Source organism: Boleophthalmus pectinirostris, unplaced genomic scaffold (genome assembly GCF_026225935.1).
Source record: "Boleophthalmus pectinirostris isolate CB_2022bp ecotype Guang Dong unplaced genomic scaffold, ASM2622593v1 HiC_scaffold_12, whole genome shotgun sequence".
Lineage (NCBI taxonomy): Eukaryota > Metazoa > Chordata > Actinopteri > Gobiiformes > Gobiidae > Boleophthalmus > Boleophthalmus pectinirostris.
Genome location: NW_026571018.1, coordinates 23787216 through 23806188, shown reverse-complemented (window position 1 = coordinate 23806188; position 18973 = coordinate 23787216). Strand labels below are relative to the sequence as shown.

At 37.8% G+C, this 18973-nt stretch overlaps 2 protein-coding genes across 2 annotated transcripts; both read right to left on the bottom strand.

Moving 5' to 3' along the window:
• Positions 1–231: 231 nt before the first annotated feature.
• arhgap31 (Rho GTPase activating protein 31) lies at positions 232–10497 on the bottom strand. Its single transcript, XM_020922950.2, has 12 exons — positions 10121–10497; positions 7320–7422; positions 6512–6656; positions 5890–5972; positions 5661–5768; positions 5439–5581; positions 5162–5360; positions 4966–5087; positions 4623–4679; positions 3950–4549; positions 3739–3866; positions 232–3270 (listed from the first exon to the last, which is right to left on the bottom strand). The coding sequence occupies exons 1-12, from the start codon at positions 10218–10220 to the stop codon at positions 1393–1395; spliced, it is 3666 nt and encodes a 1221-aa protein (XP_020778609.1). The 5' UTR covers positions 10221–10497; the 3' UTR covers positions 232–1392.
• Positions 10498–13832: 3335 nt separating this feature from the next.
• On the bottom strand, positions 13833–18568 carry b4galt4 (UDP-Gal:betaGlcNAc beta 1,4- galactosyltransferase, polypeptide 4). The gene is given in 8 exon segments (XM_020922992.2): positions 13833–15118; positions 15200–15304; positions 15378–15500; positions 15584–15771; positions 15907–16139; positions 17109–17324; positions 17327–17544; positions 18259–18568. Coding segments are annotated over 7 exon segments (1041 nt in total). The 5' UTR covers positions 17370–17544; positions 18259–18568; the 3' UTR covers positions 13833–14985.
• Positions 18569–18973: the final 405 nt, after the last annotated feature.

Genomic DNA, 18973 nt, shown 5'->3' with positions numbered 1-18973 from the left:
AGTGGAGTTTCTGGACTCTCCAAGTTCGACTCTGTCTTTTCATGAGCTACAGTCTCAAGCAGTGTGGAACAGGAGCACCATCTGCTGGTAGCAATCGATAACAAAATTTTGCAGGGGCGTAGTAGCTTCACCCAAAGGGTTCTACTGTTCAGGGCATTTTAAGAATTAATGGGAAAGGATGGGGCCTTTTAAATAAATATGTTGAAAATACATTTTAATGTTCAAGTTTTTACAAATTTATTATAATCTTTCCAACAATACTTTTTTAACAATATGTATCAATTTGCAAATCATACAGAGTTGGCCTACAACATAATTTACAGTATGAACACGAAGCTTTAAAACGTGGAATAAACACTGGTAACACAGTCATTCGTAACACATTTGATCCTTTAACCCTTTGATACATCTTTTAAAAAGCACACACTTACCCCTGTCACTGAGCACCATAAATACTCGTGTTCTGCCACACCACACGCATTCACAAATACTGCGTTGAATGAAAAATATAATCAAAACATATGTTAAAAACCTTCAGTAAACTCTCTGTAAACCACTCTCCATAAGACAATTTATCGTTTATATTGAAATTATTTTAGGAATAAATACTACATTTATGGTCAACACAATATCTTAAAACCTTAGCAGTTATTGGGCTTGTTTTCAGTTTATGTGAATGATAAATGACAATTATGGAATTACATTAAATACAGTGGACTCCTATAAACAAGAAACATTTTCCCAGTGTTGAAAGATAACTATTTTGTTGCTTTAGATAGATGATTTAACAAATCCTTAGTATTAGCATTACTAATACTTTTAAGTAACTCACTGACCAACATACAACTTAAGATTCATGTAGTTAAGTATAAATAATGAATACAATGGACATGTTTGTATAGCTTCATCTGGATAATAATATAGCAATGGATGATCTCAGTACTTTTGCTTTGAAGTATTACTAGGATCATTATAATAATTCAATACAATCAATATTCCTCTGCAATTGAGAACCTAGTCCCTTTAGAGGGGATATCAAAGTCTAAGGAAATGTTTTGTTACTAAATACTGGATTTAACATTTAACATGTACAGGTGTAGGAGGAGGGGGCATATAAAATAAAACTGCAGCTAAAACTAAATGATCATTTTCAAAATGTCCACTGTAGATCATTCACTTTTTCAAATAGTATAGCATACATAGTAAACCATTGTTGTTTTTGATTATTTCAAGTTCATACATTGTTGGAAACCATGTTGCAACCTTGATATGTTTTCTCTACACTACTCAAATCAACAAACTAAATAAATTGTGCAGATCCATTGACATATATAGTTCTGCAGCTCCTCCCAGTATTTCCTGATACAAATTGTATACAATGTAGTTGTGCAGTCACTCAATCTGCCTATGGCTCCTGTTGTCAAAGATCATGGACCTCCTTTGTGGTTGATAGAAGCAGCTGGTTGAGGTCTCTAGTCTCTGTCCACTTTTTGGAATAGTCATTTTGTTTTGTACTTGTTCGGTCGTCTTGTAGTTCTCGGCTGATGTGTCATTGAGACTTTTGATGGAGGAGAGTTTCCCGTCATCGCCAGAGGAGGGGTAGTCCATGATGGGAAATGGTGGGCTCAGCAGGATCAGACTTTGAGGTCTCTGTCTGTTCCTAAACGAGGATCTCTGTAGAAGGTTGGACTTGTTTGGACGAGGAGTGTCCACAAACACCTCCAGACTGGGTGTGTGTCGCCGTGTTATGTCCGGTAACTCTGCTGCGGGCTCCATTGTCTTCTCCACGTGAGCAGCTTTGACAGGCTTAGGCGCTGGCTCTTTGTTTTCCAGTTCCTCTTTCAGTTCAGACATGACAGGTGGAAGCAGTGCATTGGTTTTCTCTTTCACACATTCCTTTTCTTCTTCATTCACTTTTTCTTTCTCAAGTCTAGAGTGAGGTATCTGGCTGTACTGCACTTTTGGAGGGACCACGGGCACAGCTTTGGCCTGGCAGGTTTTTATCATGAAGGCTGTGCGCACTGAGGACACACTGACAGGAGCTGAGTTTCTGCGCAGTGGTGCCTGATTATCATTCAGAAATAAATCCAGCTCAGATAAGCAGTTATTTACAATCCCTGGCTGTATCCCCTTTGAGCAAAACTCTGATGAACTAAGGTTTTGCTGGTTTGAAATGTCCCTAATGCAACGATATCCCAAATCAAGATTAAGTGAGTAGGGTCTGTGTCGTGAAGTTGTGTTTTCCTCTTTTTTGTCCAAAGCAGCCGCCTCATGAGACAGTTGCCTGTGAAACCTTTGACATGATGCTGTATTCTTGTGTTTACTTGAGATGTGAGACTTGTGAGCTTGTGTTGTGCTGCCTATCCTTGTTGGCACATACATCCATTTAGGATCTGGTTTAGTGGCTGGAGGAAAATTCCCAGAGAAGCTCTTTGTCAGAATGGTTTTAGTGGACGATTTGTTGATGTCTGGTAGTGCTGATGAACTATTGCTTTCCTCTGGGACTGTAGCACCCCTCTCTGACCAGGGCTTTGTTGACAATTGCTTGATAAGCTCCTCCACATCTGGGGAGTGCAATGGACTGGTCACCCATTGTTTGGCTGAGTTCAGATCATCCCAAGGCTCCACCAGGTCTAGCTCTTCTGCATGTCCGTCTTCATCCTCCAACTCCAAAATACTCCTCCTCTCTTCCACACATACTGAAAGCCTCGGTGTGCTATCAAGTTCAAGAACAAGGTTTTTCCTGAGTGACTCTTGTGATAGACTGCTGTTTTTGTGAGGAGGCACTGTAGGAATTTCCAATAATTTGTGAGTTGAAATATCATCTTGACGTAAAGGAGGTGAGTTTTCTGTCACACTATTGTTTACAGCTATTATTTTTGGAGGTGGTTGATTGGGTTTCTCTGTTTCATTAGTGATTTTAGATGGCTGTATATTTTCTATACTACCACCTACAACTACATCAATGTCTTTACGCAGAGAAAACAATAGGTCCGATTCTGAGGGCTGTTTCTTGGCCGATTCTGACCCAGCCTTCTGATGGTTCAGTGATGACAGTGAGGACATTTCTTTACATAAGAGTGTCAGAGATGGAGAGCTTTGGCTGCGTTTGGACTTGACATCAGGATTCAGTTTCAAACCATCGAAGGATTTCTGTGTCCCAAAAACAGGTTTAAAAGTTTCATCCAGTAGCTTGATTTCTGGTTCACTTATCTTTAGCTCTGGACGGAGGTCAGACAGATGTCCTTTCTCAATGGAAGATACAAGTTCCTGTAAAAAGAATAAGTTTAGATCAGAGCTTATGTGTGCTTTTATTTGTGAGACCAACTATGACCGTTTTGAAACACACTGTAATACAAAGGTGTCACTGGGTACATTTACATGGCCTGTAAAATCTGATAATTTGAATAGTAAATTAAGCCAATAATTAGATAAAATGTTCTTGCATGTTCAAAAATACCTGGTGACATGTGTCAGTTAACTGTTGTATTTGGAAGACAAAGTCAAATTCATTTGAAAATAACTCTTTCAGTCTTAAACATTTTCTATTTCTTTTTGTCTGTAGCTCATTAGTCTGACCTTTTTTGAATAATTTTCTTTGTCAAAACCTGCACAGATGTAAACAGTCATACACCTGATCCAACACTCACATTTCCATAATCGGAACCCTCTGGGAAATCAGGCAATGATCAGATTTTTTTGGTGTGCATGTAATCAGAAAACAAAAGCAGTTTTTACCAGTTTCTTAGGAGTAGATTGAATGTGCAGATCGTCTCCACAAGAGGGCACCCTCTGCCCTGCACTCCCACTGAAGGAGTCTTCAGATTCACTTCTTTGACTCCGAAGTGATCCATCATTTCTTGAATCTGAATTAAAAAAAAAAAGTTCTTATTAGTTTTTTCCTGAAAAGAATTGAAGGCTTTTAGTTAAACAGTATAAGATAGCTCACCCTCTGACTGGATGGAGCTGCCCTCTTCTCTGTTGACCATCTCTGTCTCTTCCTGCCTCTTGGATTCCTGTTGTGTGACAGAGCTGCTCTTTCCGCTGATGCCCGGCTCAGGGATCTTTTTGGCCAGAGTCCTGCAGGGGGTACTGTTGGAGCTGATGACGGCAGACACGCGCAGAGGCACAGACACAGCGAAAGGTTCAGAGATGTTGAGAGCCCTCCGCTGGTGTCGTGGAGAGGACTCCAGTGGGAAGAAGCTCCCGGGGAACGAGGGGCGCGAGGAGGAGCTGTGGGATGAGTACAGCGTCCTCCTGCTTTTAGGAGAAGTGGGCTGGAACCCTCTCATGTCCTCTCCTTTGAACACCTTCAGCTGCTCTGGCAGTGTCTTTTGTGTGGGCAGTGAGGTCCCCAGTGGACTGTCTTGGTCCATGTGAGCAGTCCATCCTGCTGTAGCTCCGCTGGCTCTGATCCCTTTAATCTCCCAGGTGGGTTCATCCTCACTCAGGTCAAACAGACAGTCTGAGCCCAGAGTCCGAGACTTAACATCTGGAGCAAAAATGCTGCCCGGTCCAACAGGAACACGGCCTCCAGTTCTGTCATCATCTGGTTATAAAACAGCAGATGTGAATCATATGTTTGAGAGACTTTATACAAATGTATCATGATTTAGTTTTACCCGTCGGTAAAGAGCACAGTGACTCCATGCTTCTGGATTTTCTGCCTTTAGCCTTTTCTGTTATGAAAATAATGGGTACTTTAATCATATTGTATTTAGATTATTCATAATGGCATTTTCACTTGTTTCAAAACATTTTAATTTATTTATTAACTAATATAATTCAAATAATATGCCTCCTCTTCTTTTTGATAAACTATGCAAATACTGTATATGTATATTTTATATATATTGTATTGTAGGATAAAATACTCAGAAAACCTTTGCTCAACTTTATAGGCTTGATAATTATATAGTATACAGAGGTATAGGAGAGTAGTAACATCATTATGTTCTTCTATACCTGTGATCCCTTGTCCTCTGATGAACACACTGCCATTGCGGCTCAGTTTTCCCTTCGAATCCACAGATCTTCCCAAATTAAAAATTGATTTCCACTTTTTTGATTTTCCAGAGAATTTCCTCCTGAAGAGAGATGGCACATGTTAAACATCTAATCTGGAAAACTAAACAAACAACAAAATGGATTGTTTCCGTACTTGCTGTCTATGTCGATGACAGTGTGGTAGAGCTGGGCAATGCTGGGGTCAGGCAGGCTGTTCTCTCTCTGACGTTCTTTATGCACAGGATGGTTTGGACTTAAGGACCGTGCCTGAGCCTCCTCCAAACTCATAAGTTTCATAGGTCCAGAAGGTCCACTGATGGGCAGAGTGGCGTACTTTTCCCCACACATTAAACCTAGAGCATATTCATTTATAGTGATGATCTTTTCCATAACTGTATGTATAGATTACAATATAATGTTCTGAACCTTACCTTCTTTGGGTTTCATTTGGAGGGAAACACCATTGAAGATCTGCTCTGTATGGTTGAGGATAAACTCAATGACTGACTGCTGAACTCTGACTTCTTGGAACGCCATGTCCCCATTACCAGAAGAAACCTCAATATCTTTTGACCTAAATTACCACAGTTATGAGAGGTTTGGTCAATCAGTCTTTATGCTTCTACAGAGACTAGTGATGTATCAGTTTTTACCTGAGCAGGTTGGGAGCCCACACCAAAGCCAAGTTTCTTGTGTGCATGTTTGTCTTTGAGCTTAAGGTGGCGAGGCGGGCCAGGTGCTTAGTCAGGTACTCCAGGGTCCTGTGGATCAATCACAGTTCCTCTCTAACATAGTCTTCACAGAGTCTTTACAAAGGCACTCTATGTTAATAGTGAGATGTGTAAACTGAAGTAGTGTGAATTGAAATAGTGTGAACTGTACCTGAAATGAGCATTTGGCAGTTCTTTGATGACCTTCTGGATGCGGGCAAGTTTCTCATGATCCCCCTGGACTGAAACTGCTTCCTGTAACAAATACGCACAGATACATTCATTTTAATTATGTAAACAATAAACATTTGAGACCAATAACTTATATAAAGTTAGCATATAAGAACCTAAGTCGCATGACAAAATAAAGACTTTTCATTGACATCAGAATATACCACACTTGACCTTTAGTCACAGGAGGTATGAGTTTTATCAGCTTTCCCCTCTCTTTGGTCCACATTGCCTGACATTTCCTCCAACACTGCAGTTCTGTTCTCAGGCAGGAGGCAGGCACGAGTAGCATGAGAAATACTGTATAAATGCCCAGATATGCAAATGACCCGGGTAAGTAAACAGAGAGCTCCACAGTGCAGCATTCCTGTTGCTCTCCCTCTGTGGACCCTTTCACATCTGCAGGTAGACTATGAAACGAGGCCAATGTATTAAGTCTACATTTATTGACGCTCAGAACAAGTTACAGAGGAAATATTTTCCTTTGCTCTGCGTCCGCAGATCTCATATTGCTACAGTACATGCATGTCATAAATTCACTATAGATTGATTTGGATACTCACTGTGAATTTAGTGTAGAGCTCATACGTGAGCAGAGGATTGGGAAGCTCCCTGAAGTACAGCTTACATAAGGAACCCACACAGTGGATGTCCTGGAGGTACACTTCCTTAGTAAGGTCAGGGCAAGCGTCAGAGCAGAATTCTTGCCTATATCCACACAAAAACACACAGAAGCGTGAATGATTTGCCCATTAAACACATTAAACCATAAACACTGGCTTAGAAGGAAAAAAAAGTGGAAAATAACTGTTCAAGCTGTCATTAACTGTACAGAATCCAGACTGAATCAGTAAATAGAAGCTTTACTCATTTACATAATAATTTATTTTAAAATTGAACATTTCAGTTAATACGCACAAATTTTCAGATATTGTGTTAATTTATCCAAAATAAGAGGTTTTTGAATTTGATGGTATTATCATCAAATTGTTCTTTTCTGTTATATTTTTCCTCAAATAACCTCTTGAATGTTGTTACTTACAGTAGTTGCTTTTGTTTAAGTGCAATATTACAAATTAATTTTGTGATTATAGAATGAGATACATATTCAGCGCAAACTACTGCCATAGGAAAGGTTCCTGTCTAGTTCTTTGGTTCATTCTTTACATTATTAGAGATGTAGGAGACACCATCCAATTAAGCCTTTACTAAGCTTGAAAAATATAATTGAAAAAGTCAGCCCATTTTAATGACATCCACACCCATGTAATGTGTAGTGCATAACTTAATTTAGACCAAAAATAACTCAGAAGTTTCAGTCATTTCTCTTATTTGTAGCGGTGCACTAAGTGACTTGTTCTTTGATTTTACCTGAGACGCTGAATGTTTGATGTGACACCTGACAGTCTGTAGATCCCATCCACAACGCCATGTTTCTCTATGAACTCTGCACACTTCTTCAGGACCTGAGGAACTTAAGACAAATATATACAGTACATTAATACTATTGAAATGTATAAGTAGTCAACAGCTGACTTTTTAATTTGCAGCGTATTTAGCCAGTCTTCAATTCTCTGTTGTACAGTTGGGGAAACTATTGCATATGTAATTGTACTCTATGTGTACAGGACTGTCTTGCTCTCTACTCCTGAGGCCCGTGATTGTAGGTGGACATTGGCAGGAAGTTAAAAATGGTTTGTTTGTTTCAGAGGAAGGCTGACACACCCAGCCCTTGTAGCCGGTATTACTTACGACATTTCCTCTAATAGAAAAGTGCTTTTGAAATCTTAACCACTGACCCACACAACAGCCCCTCGGTATATCAGATTTAGCGCTCAAGTTTGTTTAGATTCAGCCAGTGATTTACGCACTGATTCTGGTCTGGCCACAACTTCCTCTTTCTAGCACCCAAAATAATGATCATGTATTACTAAATATGGGAAGGCAGGAGGATGTTGAAAGTGTGAATCATTGACAGTGAAACAATGCTGATATAGACAGTGGTTGTCATGGTGACGTCATAAAGATGTTGAAACCTGAATGCATGCGGATTGTCAGTTTAATGTCACTATGTTCCTCTCCAAGGGGAAATAGATAGCTCTGTAACAAGGCAATGCATTTAGTTAAGCATTTCTTGGAACTACTATTGCTGTTATACTGGCCTTTACTTCAATATACTCTGTGACCAAATAGGTATGATCATTTTGGTGTAGAAAGGAGGAAGAAAGGAAATATTTGTGTATTTGTAGCTCAGTAGAACCACTAAGATAAGCTCTCTCTGAACTGACAGTACTTACTTTTACTAAATGAATGAATGCTGTTCTGTCTGGACTGTATATCTTTTCCTCAAAGAACACAATGATAGTTTACTCTTTCTCTTAAAATATTCCCAATTATAGCTGACAAACACAGAGGACGGATCGCTCTAACACATAGAAAATAGCTGTCAAATCCTTTTTAAGTAAGCTCTGCGTGTAGTTGGAGACTAATTCACTTACAGACAGTAAATACACATACAACAGTAAAAGGGATAATTTTCTTAACCTAAGCAAGTCATTTAAAACCCAGTGTAATTTCTCCATAATAACTGCAGGGAATCTACAGCACTTACATTCTCGTGAATTAGGTTTAATTAACAGTTTCGGTGACGTGCCTGTGGTCTAACCCCGATGAGCAGTCCCAAACATAACTTTTACTGCCTCTGTTTGTTGTTTAAGCTGAGATGGACTGCTGCTCTGTACAAAGTGAACAATGTGGGACAGATAGGAGCTGTTTGTGAGTTCATGATGGTGAATGGGGAGGTTGCAGCTACTTCTCAGTGGCTGACTTTACAAGAACTCTTCTCTTGTCTGGCTTTATTTACATTCCTATAAACTAGAGAATAGAGCTGTTTGTTTTAACATTGTTGTATGTGCTGAAGCATTAGGAGTCTGGGTTCAATCTAAGGCCATATTTATCATAAAACTGCTTAGATCAGATAATGTCAGGCCAAGTTAAGCGTTATTATCTGAAAGAACACAATACTTTGAGCATCAGTTTTACGCAAATGATATGTAGTACTTTTTAAATGGGCAAACCAGTACATTACAACAATTTAACTGTAGTATTTAATTAGTATGATTGATATATTTGGGAAATGGTCTAATAGCAATGGCTTTATTATTAACGGTTGTAATGTACATTAATGGAGGATTTCATTGGCTGTTGAAGGCAAGAGTGTCAGAAATAGTACACATTTTTGGCATTATATGTCATACTCTGCTTAAATGTGTTTTCTCAGATTAAACAGAAATAAAAGGAGGAAAGTTTTCCTGTGTTGAGATGTACAGGAGATGCTCTAAACATATATAAAAACATATATGAAAACATACCTACACATATATTGTTTTATACAGTTCATACAATTTTATGCTAAATAACTGCAAAATAGATAAAAAATAAAATAAAATATTGTAAACTAAGACATAGCTTTCAGTTTTGTCCCAAATAATGAAGGTTCTATTGTCTGATCTTTATGCATTATATAAACTGATATATCAGTATCAGTGGTGAAGGGACTACATGTCTGCTGGACATCCACCAAACTGGAGCACAATGGGACACCTCCTCCCTCACTTCCTGTCCCGCTCGCCCTGCCTCTTTCTCTCTGCTCATGTCCACCAGGTCCAGCGGCCTCTTCCTTAAGTTATTTTCAACCCTATTCATTCAGCCTGTCACTGCACATTGTCATTTTATCGTTTTCAGGAAATGCTGTCAATGTTAAAAAGGTAACAGCCATTGTATGCTTTGGAGGATCTAATTTGAAATAACTTTTTTGCTCTTCTCATCCATAGTCACCGCCCAGTCTTTTCTCACTAACACATAATAGTCAATATAATGATTTAAAATGTGAGAGAGCCCCACCCAGTCATATATGAACTTTTAATCCTGCCGCTGGGAGAATGAATGAGCGTGCATAAACTAAAACACATGTATTTCAATGCAGTGTAAGCATTTCCACTGGACTAACCTATACTGACTACTTAACATTTCTTCCAGTATTTTGAAGCAAAGTACAATTACATAATGATCAATGTTGTATGTTCTTCTAAACTGGTCTACACAGCTTTTCAGGGTCTAACTAATATTAGATATATATTATATAATATAACTAAGTCTATTAAATTCTTTACCATCTTGTCCTGTGCTTTGTAGATGCTCGATCAAGTCACAGCCGAATGCATTGTCAATAGCCTTCTTTTTAGACTTCTGCTTGGATGCCTTATTCCTCATGTGTCTTCTCTTAGCTCTCCCAATGACAAAAAACTGTATATCCTTTCCACAGATCCATATGTTAAAATGAATTGATCAAAAGTATTGAAAATCCCAGCTTTAGACTCCTGAAAAGCTTTCATCCACTCCCAGTTTGTCTTCAAAGTGACGTCATGGTCCCAGCTTTACTTGGAGATAGTTGTGATCATGATCTTTTGATGGTAGTTTGTCAGTATAGGACGTGGCAGTGCTGTGCTGTTCCTCCGAAGGCTTCAACAGAAACAACATTGGACTGGCTCGGAGTTTCCTGTTGTTTTTTTAGCCCCAGTTCAGTCGCCCTGCTCAGTTTTATCTCCTCCTCTTTCCCTTCTCTCTCCCAGACACACAAGCGCCTTTCACAGCTGCACAGAACCACCACACACACTGCAGCAGCTCCATAGCTCCACTCAGGGCCAACAGTTTTATTAGTGTAATATAGGCAGCATGAAATTAAATGTGTATAAATTTATGTTCATATATTATTTTTTCTGAATGCTATAGTTTTCTCTATAACAATATGAATGTTGAAAATTTCCAGTGCAGACTATTTACTTAGTACTTACAGAGCATTACTTACACTTACACTTACAAGCGTGTATTTTGATCATACCATTTGTATCAAATGAAAATAGTCTTTTGCATAATTAAAAACATATACAATTTCAAACAATATCACATACATTTCCAATGAATAGCAAGAAGTAAATGATGTAACTTCCAACCCTATGGACTTTCAATGTTATTGTAATAGTGAATGATCCTACCCAAACAGCCACCCTTGTACATCATCTGCTGAATCTATGGTGGCAAAACTTTTGATGGGAAAGTCAAAATCCTAAGGTGCCTTTCCTGAATGCTCCCTATGTGTATGGTTTCCTGTTGGGACCCAAAAACAAAAACACACAGAGGTTCGGAGGGAAGTGGGAGGTGACTGGAGCAGCGGGCTGAAGGGCACAGAGGGGAAATATGGGGGAGGGCAGGGGGAGAGGGGGGCGAGGGTGAGGAGACCCGCGCCACATGGTTCTTGTTAGGAAGAGCTATGCATTTGTACATTTTTGAAAGCATGACGTCATTAGCCAGACTATTTCAGGGTGCGAGTGAGGGTAATGAATCAGTGTTGCAGGTTTGAGACTCATTTTGGGCGTAACTGGCTCTTTAATAGACTGGACCATTCTCAAAGGAACCACCAGCCGAAATGATTAATCAGATTATTTCATGCAAAGTTATCTGGAAGGCCACGAAGTTGAATCAACATCATGAAAAACAACTTGGCCCAACTAAAAAGCACTATGAAATAATATCCTAACAGCCATTTAAACTAAACCAAAATAGTTATTAGTGAGATTAATTGTAAACAGCTTTTGTTACACCCATTTAAGTGGTACAGAACTATAGTGTTATTATGTTAGTGTATCACTGGTGTGCTAGAGATGCATGCATATGTAATAGGGATACACTGATCCAGCTTTTTCAGTTCCAAATATCAAATTCCAGTACTATAGATTTAAATATCTATTGATACCTGATATCAGCTGATACCAGTGCAAAGACTGACTTGACAGCATTTATTTCTTTAAAAAAAAAAAAAAAAAAACTGAAACAAATGTAGCTGGAATGTAGCTGTTATTTAACCCACAAATAGTGACAGTACAGCTGTATATAAATAAAAGCTCAAACATTAGTCTTTCAAGGCCACCTACGATCAGTAAATAGTCTTATTGGGAGCCGATAGCCAATCCCGTAACATAGGTGCATCACTCATATTACTAGGGTTGCACAGTATTGCACTCAAATCAATTATCAAATAAAAAAATCTTCATTATTTGGCAATAGAATATTCCCAGTAAACAACTAAAGCCTGTCTAACTATTTTTAGACCATGTTCTAAAATGCGTGGAATACGTATGAAATGAGGACCCTCAACAGAATCCTACTTTTACATAAATCACAAATCTAATCACAACTGCAATACTTTTTTTTATTTATCATATCTCACAGCTTTAACTATAACATCATCATAGATCAGCGGTGGTCTGGATCAGTTAAGAAACAACTGTGAAACTGTTGGTCATATCACTTTAACATCACACCATCTACAGTTTTATCACATAAATGCTGGGGACAGATTATGCCCATTGCATTAAAGTTGAAATAAAATCATCTGAATGGGGAGATTTGGTAATATGATCTAGTAATAAATAGTAGTAAATGAAATGGTCTGTTTTTACATGCCATTTCTCTTCTTAAGATTTAGACCCAAAAGTCATTAAAAATTATCATGGGACACACCGATACACAACTTTTTGGGCCTTCAGATACAGACAGACTACGTAGAGCAAGTGTGCTTAATGCATTAATAAAACACAATGGCATATGACCACAGGGTACAAAACTGTTAACACTATTTTATCACGTCTAAGTGTACAATATACAGTGGATTAGTTCTATGGATTTGTACACAGGAATTACTACCATTGTATCTCTTTATCATATTCAGTATAGTATAATATAGTATTTATATAGTGATATAATAAGACTCTCAAGGCAAAAATTATAAATATACTATGGCTGTATAAAGATGATATACATATATAAAGAATTATATATACAGTCTGTACTATGGCTATGAACAAAGCTAACTGCAAGATTCCTTACTCCTTGTCCACTACTCTAATGAAGCATTACACATCCCTCTGTGACTTACTATATCGAGCAGTGCCCCAATGGCATTTGTCATATCTGAATGGGTGAGATTGTGGAGTAGAGACTGTTCTGTTTTGTGCAGATTTGTAGATATTTGAGTGCTCCGAGTGTTTTGTGAATGTCACATGTGAACACGATGACCGGGCCTAGGCCTTGGTGGGACAAAGGGCTGTATTCTGCTCCATAGGAAGAGGAGGTGACATCATTCTGTCCATACAAACACTCAGACACCCTGCTCTTTCTCTGCACTGGTTAAAGAAATGCCTGAGCTCAGAACAAGTTTCATTGTATCTGGATAACTGGAGTTTTTATGCTACCATATGAATACATGTTCTGCATGTCTTCAACCTTATGTAATGTTTAAGTCTTGTTGTGACTAAATGTGGAAACTGATGCTAGAAAATTCATATAATGAAGATTCTGAAGAACATAGAGTGTTAATAATTAAAAATGTGCCCAACTGTAAAAACAGAAATGCATCTCTAATTCAAATTTTTCACCTTGAAAAAAGCTCATTAGCTCCCCTTAGTGGCTTTAAATATTCATACAGTCAAATTTCATGACATCTAACAAGCAGGTTATTTTACTGTTTTGTTCTGATATTCATTGGTGCAAGGCTGTCTGAGCCACTTTTGTGCAGTATATGGTTAAGTTTCGATGTCCTACAGGCCACTGATCCAGCTAAGAGCAAACTATGCATTAGAGCACCTTTAAATTCTCAGCAAAGGTCAGTGTTAGTAATTGGTTTTAAATGTTTACTGTGTACATATAGATCAGCGCTGTACAGACTAACTCCAACCACAACAAAACAGTAAAGGTTCATTAGCACAGTTAAATGAGTTTGAGGCCTAGATGTATTCATCCATAGTGTATAATGGAAGCAGACATGTCTCAGGAAAATACAATTTATTCACATTTTGTGAAAAGAGTTCTTATTAGTGAAATGTTTTAGTGAAATTTCCTTTGATCATTTTATTATCAAAGAAAATAAAAAAGAACAAACCTAAAACCCAACACCCAAACTTGCATACCAACATCCACTCTCACAAAGCTACAGGCATAATGTTAAAATCACATTCTGGAACAGAAAGTAAACTAAACTAAACAATACCACATTTGATCACCTTTTCTGATTAAAAGTATTCAGTCAGGGGTAAATATAAAATGCATATATAAATGGCATAAATCCACTATAATTTTATAGTGGATTTATGCTATTAAGATTCAAGTAGTTTTTTGAATAACTTTGTTTTTTTTTAACAAAATATAAATAATACATTCAACAGCTACAAAATTTCATATATTTAGGCGTTTCTTTCTAAGCAGCATGCAAGGATCAAAGGAATGATCATGTAAATTGTACACATTGTTTTGTGTAAAAGTAACAAAAATTTGTCCTAGATCATATCATTATATTATATATTATATATCATCATTATATCAGTTTAGTATTAAATACACTTATTCCCATCACCCGAGGTACATAAGGCTCTTTTAACATACAAATAACATATGGAGTTCAGCAGAGTTACATAACATTCCAGATGATCACAACCAGATGCTGCTTGATTCTGGCTCTACATGTCCCTCTTCAGTCAGACATCAAAAGGTGCATTTCAAATCAATGGGATATGTAAAAGTAAGAACAAAAAGAGCCATGAAGGCAGAATGTTAATAGGAATCTCATTTAGCATTTGTAAGTTAGTATAATAAAACATAAAAACAAAAAAAAAAAAAAAATAAAACAATGTAAACTCAAGTGTGACATAAATCAAAGTGACTATAAGGCATAGATTTTAAATCTATATTGAACTGCTTCTCATATATATATTTTTTCATTGGTATGTGATGGATGCAGTTTTGTAGTGACAAGAAAAAACATGTGTCAGTGTATGTGTTAAATTGTTCTGTTACCCTCTACAATAAAACAATAAAAGTTTGAGTGTTTAGGTATAAAATGTGGCATCTGAGTTCACTTGCACACTCTGTTTAAAACAAAGTAAGAAAGGTTTGGTCACAGCAGCCATCCCAGGCTAAATAAACGTCAGCTTGGCTTCCCGATGTCCACAGTTACATTCACATAAAGAGGCATCCTCTCAACAGACAGCATCTTATATGAGCAGCTATTCAGTCCGTCCTTTTTCCATACCCGAGGGGTTCGGCCCAGCAACCTCATCCTAAAAATAAAGAGAACCAGTCACGTTAACCCAATGTTTCCAAAACTTCTTTTATCAGTTCAGAGTCCTAGTTTGGCACACCTGTCTTTATTTATTTCATTTCCACTGTCCCTCTTATGGAAAACCATTGTGTAGCGAGCAATGTCAGCAGGAGGCCGCACAATTTTCATTTTCTGTAATTCCACCCTGAATACAGAATACTTTAATTACCAACAGTCACAACTGTTACCAATGTTGAAGAATATGAAGAATGTTTTACCTAATGCGAAGATCATCATCCTCTCCACCCCAGCCCCAGTAAGTGTTTGAGAACCCATTCACTTGAATAAACTGGTCTTTAGTCAGGGCTGTGACACCGCCAAAATATCCTTTATAACGCAATCTGAAAACAATGAAGAAAATTAACTTAGTTACAAATTGCTCTGTCCAGTATCATTTATAAGGTTCTAGTTGTGTATGACTTACTTGTATCCCGTTGCATTACGGCCGACCACCAAGTGTTTGGGCTGCTTGTCACACAAATATAAATTATGATCGTTTTCAGGCACCAGGTCCACGTCATGAAAAATGAAGCAGTCCCAGCTATGGTCCTTCAGAGCCTCCAAATAGCCAACATTTAGCAACTTAGCTCGGTTAAAAGTTGCATCTCCAGCCTGTAGAAAACACACAGTGCAAGAATGACCCACTGAAGACTTCAAGGTAAAAACATAAAATAATGGTGGATAGGAGGGTCAGAAATCTGGTGTTTCATGAGCCTAAAAACATGCAGTGTATTGTGCTAGCCATACCTGCTGGATGACATAGATAGCGTAGTGAAGTTGCTGGCGTTGTAGAAAGGGGTGGAGGTGGTGCAGGAGGTAGAGCAGATGTCTCTCTCTGTTTCTGTGAGGAATGAGGATGGCCACGCTCTGTCTTGCATTACACTCTTTGGGCTCAAACTCGCCCTGTGCCACTGCTTTGTTCTCACTTTCTACTTCCTTTAGCGTCAGAGAGGACTCAAATGTCAACTTCATGGCTCCCTCTATATCACGTGAAAACAGTGAAACATACACTTAAGTACAACTGTGTTTACTTGTAGCATTGCACACTGTCTTAATAACATTATTTGACTTTAAATGTTTTTATTCCACCTATTATAGTACAGTAGTAAATACTATTAAAACATTTGACAGGATGAATAGATGGCCTTGTTAGACATAAATAGATATCCCATACTTCTATCAGGACCTGTGTAAGACAAGCTGACTTATCTCAAGTTTAATTGTCTTGTTACCAAAGACAGGGAATATTACATAAATTGCTGAATAACACAATATATCACATTTTCTATGTTAGAGTTTTTTTTATGTTTTTCCATCCAACTTAGGAAAAAGACATTGTGTTCTGTTCAGAGTTCAAAACATTAGCAGACGAGGCAACAAATAACTACCAGGTGAGCTGAGCTACTCTGCAGCAGCCCTGTGGGCATGTGTTACATAAGTGGGCTTGTGTTTGGATTTTATATCACATTTCTCTAAGTTGTCTTGAAAATTTGAAAGGGCAATATTTTTAAGTTCTGTTGATTGAGGAACTTAAAAAAGCTCCAAAGTGACCACAAGATGTCACCAAATGCCTGCCATTTCACATCGCTACTGCTTCCTTGACAGCTTGTGATTGCACATCAAACCATTTTCTATGACTGAACAATAGAGTTCAGGTCTTCACACATCATATAATTTTCAGTTCTAATGTTAAACCACTAAACAATTGGTATTCATTCAAAAGTATATTGACAATTGTCTACAGAAGTAACCTAGCAGCTAACGTTTGTTCCGCGGCTCCTTTTGTTTAGTTTTTAACATTATATCATAAATTTGTTTGCTGATCTAATGGATATTGGATATTTTGTTTTTTCACCCAGTAATGTAAAGTTTTCAATTGATCTCAAGCTCTATTGCTTTAAATATTGGCAGAAATACAAAGTAAAGTAAGGGGGTGTAGGTGAACTTACTTAGAAGTGGAGACTCTTTCGGGCAGTCATGCTTTGGAGGGATTGTTGGCACATTTTTAGCCACCACTGTAGCAACTATTAGTTTCTCCCTCAGAGTGTCTCCTTTTACAATAGTCCGTGGTGTGGTAGAAGAAACCTGGATACTCTTAAAAGTATCCCCTGAAAATGTTGCTATCCAGGCCAGCACTGATAACGTCAGAAATAGCAGCAAAAATATTTCCCACGACGCAATATCTTACAGACTGATGTGCAGAGACCCATGGCAAAGGAAAGTGCTGATAATGGCACTATCACTTATGGTTTATGAAATGTCTTCAGGACAAGACATGTCACCAATTGTCATTCAAACAGTCTTTCCAAATAGGTTACTCCTCTGGAATAAATCATGTTTTAGATTACTGTACGAAAATCATGGAAACTCCAAATTTCAGGATGTCTGTAAAAGAGTTTGAAAAGGAAGTTGTGAAATTGGTGTCAACATTGCTACAGACACATTCCCATCAATATAACGTCGTGCATTTGATACTCAATAGACAATAGCCCATAGTAAAAATGAGATGTTATCTACTCAGCACAGCTAAAATGTAAACCTTTAGCCTTAGTCTCATATGTTTCCTTTCATTTAGGGACACAGACACAATTGAAGAGGCCAGTGGTTCATGGTAATGTTACACCCCTTGTGTTCACTCACATTACAGGAAAATGGCATTGCCCAATGATTTTATGTGATTAATGCTTAGTAATGGAGGTTAAACTAACAAAGTGAAGTTCATTAATTTGAATGTTAACCTTTCTAATTTAAAACGGGTTATTAGCCTATACTACAGAAAGACAAGTGCTCTGTTTAAAACTATTATCAACAGCCAAACAGTGATCACAAATAACTCACTTGATTAAAATAAAGCTAATGCTCTGTGTACACAAAAAATATGTATTACACTGGTTAATGATTAAAATAAAACATTAAACAATATTTGATTAACAATTTTTTTGACTGTCCCCATCTTAAGAATTATGAAATAACAATTAAAATACAGGAATAACGATCAAAATGTAAACACATTTCAGAAACAGTGTTTATGAAACTGAATCAGCATTGTCATTACAAGCTTGACTGTTTTAAAAGAAGGTTGAAGACTACAGATACTACCGTGTCACTGTCGGCTCCAAACGGTGTCATAAATGTTCATCCAGGGAGTGAAACTCAAACGCGTGCAGGCTGCAGCTCTTCTCCCCAGTGTTAGCTTAATGCTAGCGACAACAGATGCAACTTTAATGAAAGTGCTGTTTAAGTTCAATATTAGCCCTGTTAAGTGTCTCGCTGTTGCTTTGGCGAAACACAACAAAGGCTTTTTTTCATGTCAAGGGTCTTGATCCTCTCCGTAACTTCACAAACAGAGCTCATTTTCTTACCTCTAAAAAGGCAGTGGCTGCTGCTCTGGCTCAGCCCCACAACATTACATGCCCACTTCCGGGTTGAGCCTTTCACAATAATAGCATCAGTAGTGCAATAATTGGTGGTTTTCAGATTCTAGATTGTGATGATGTCATACTTCTAGATGGGGGTCAAGAGACAGATTTCCCTATTAATAACATTGTACTTTTCCACTTTTCCATGACATATCCAAAATGTAAATTCACAAATGTTGAATCTGAACATTTCTATTAGTGTCTAGACACAAAAATTCATTGTATGGCAACAAAAATCTGCATTTTAACAATATTAATTTTACTAGCTTCCCATCTGTATGAAATAACATTGGTCAATAGAATGCTGTGATGTCATCTGAAACCCACCAATTTTTTTGTTTTGTTTTGTTTCATTTTGTTTATTTGGCCTTTTTGGTGGCTTTGGCCTTTTTTGT

Excerpts from the sequence above, each read along its gene's own strand:
- arhgap31 (XM_020922950.2), bottom strand. The coding sequence starts at position 10,220 with ATGAGGAATAAGGCATCCAAGCAGAAGTCTAAAAAGAAGGCTATTGAC. Across the intron at positions 5,769-5,889 it reads CTGCCAAATGCTCATTTCAG|GACCCTGGAGTACCTGACTA; the intron begins GTACAGTTCACA and ends ATTGATCCACAG. Across the intron at positions 5,361-5,438 it reads CCAAATGAAACCCAAAGAAG|GTTTAATGTGTGGGGAAAAG; the intron begins GTAAGGTTCAGA and ends AATATGCTCTAG.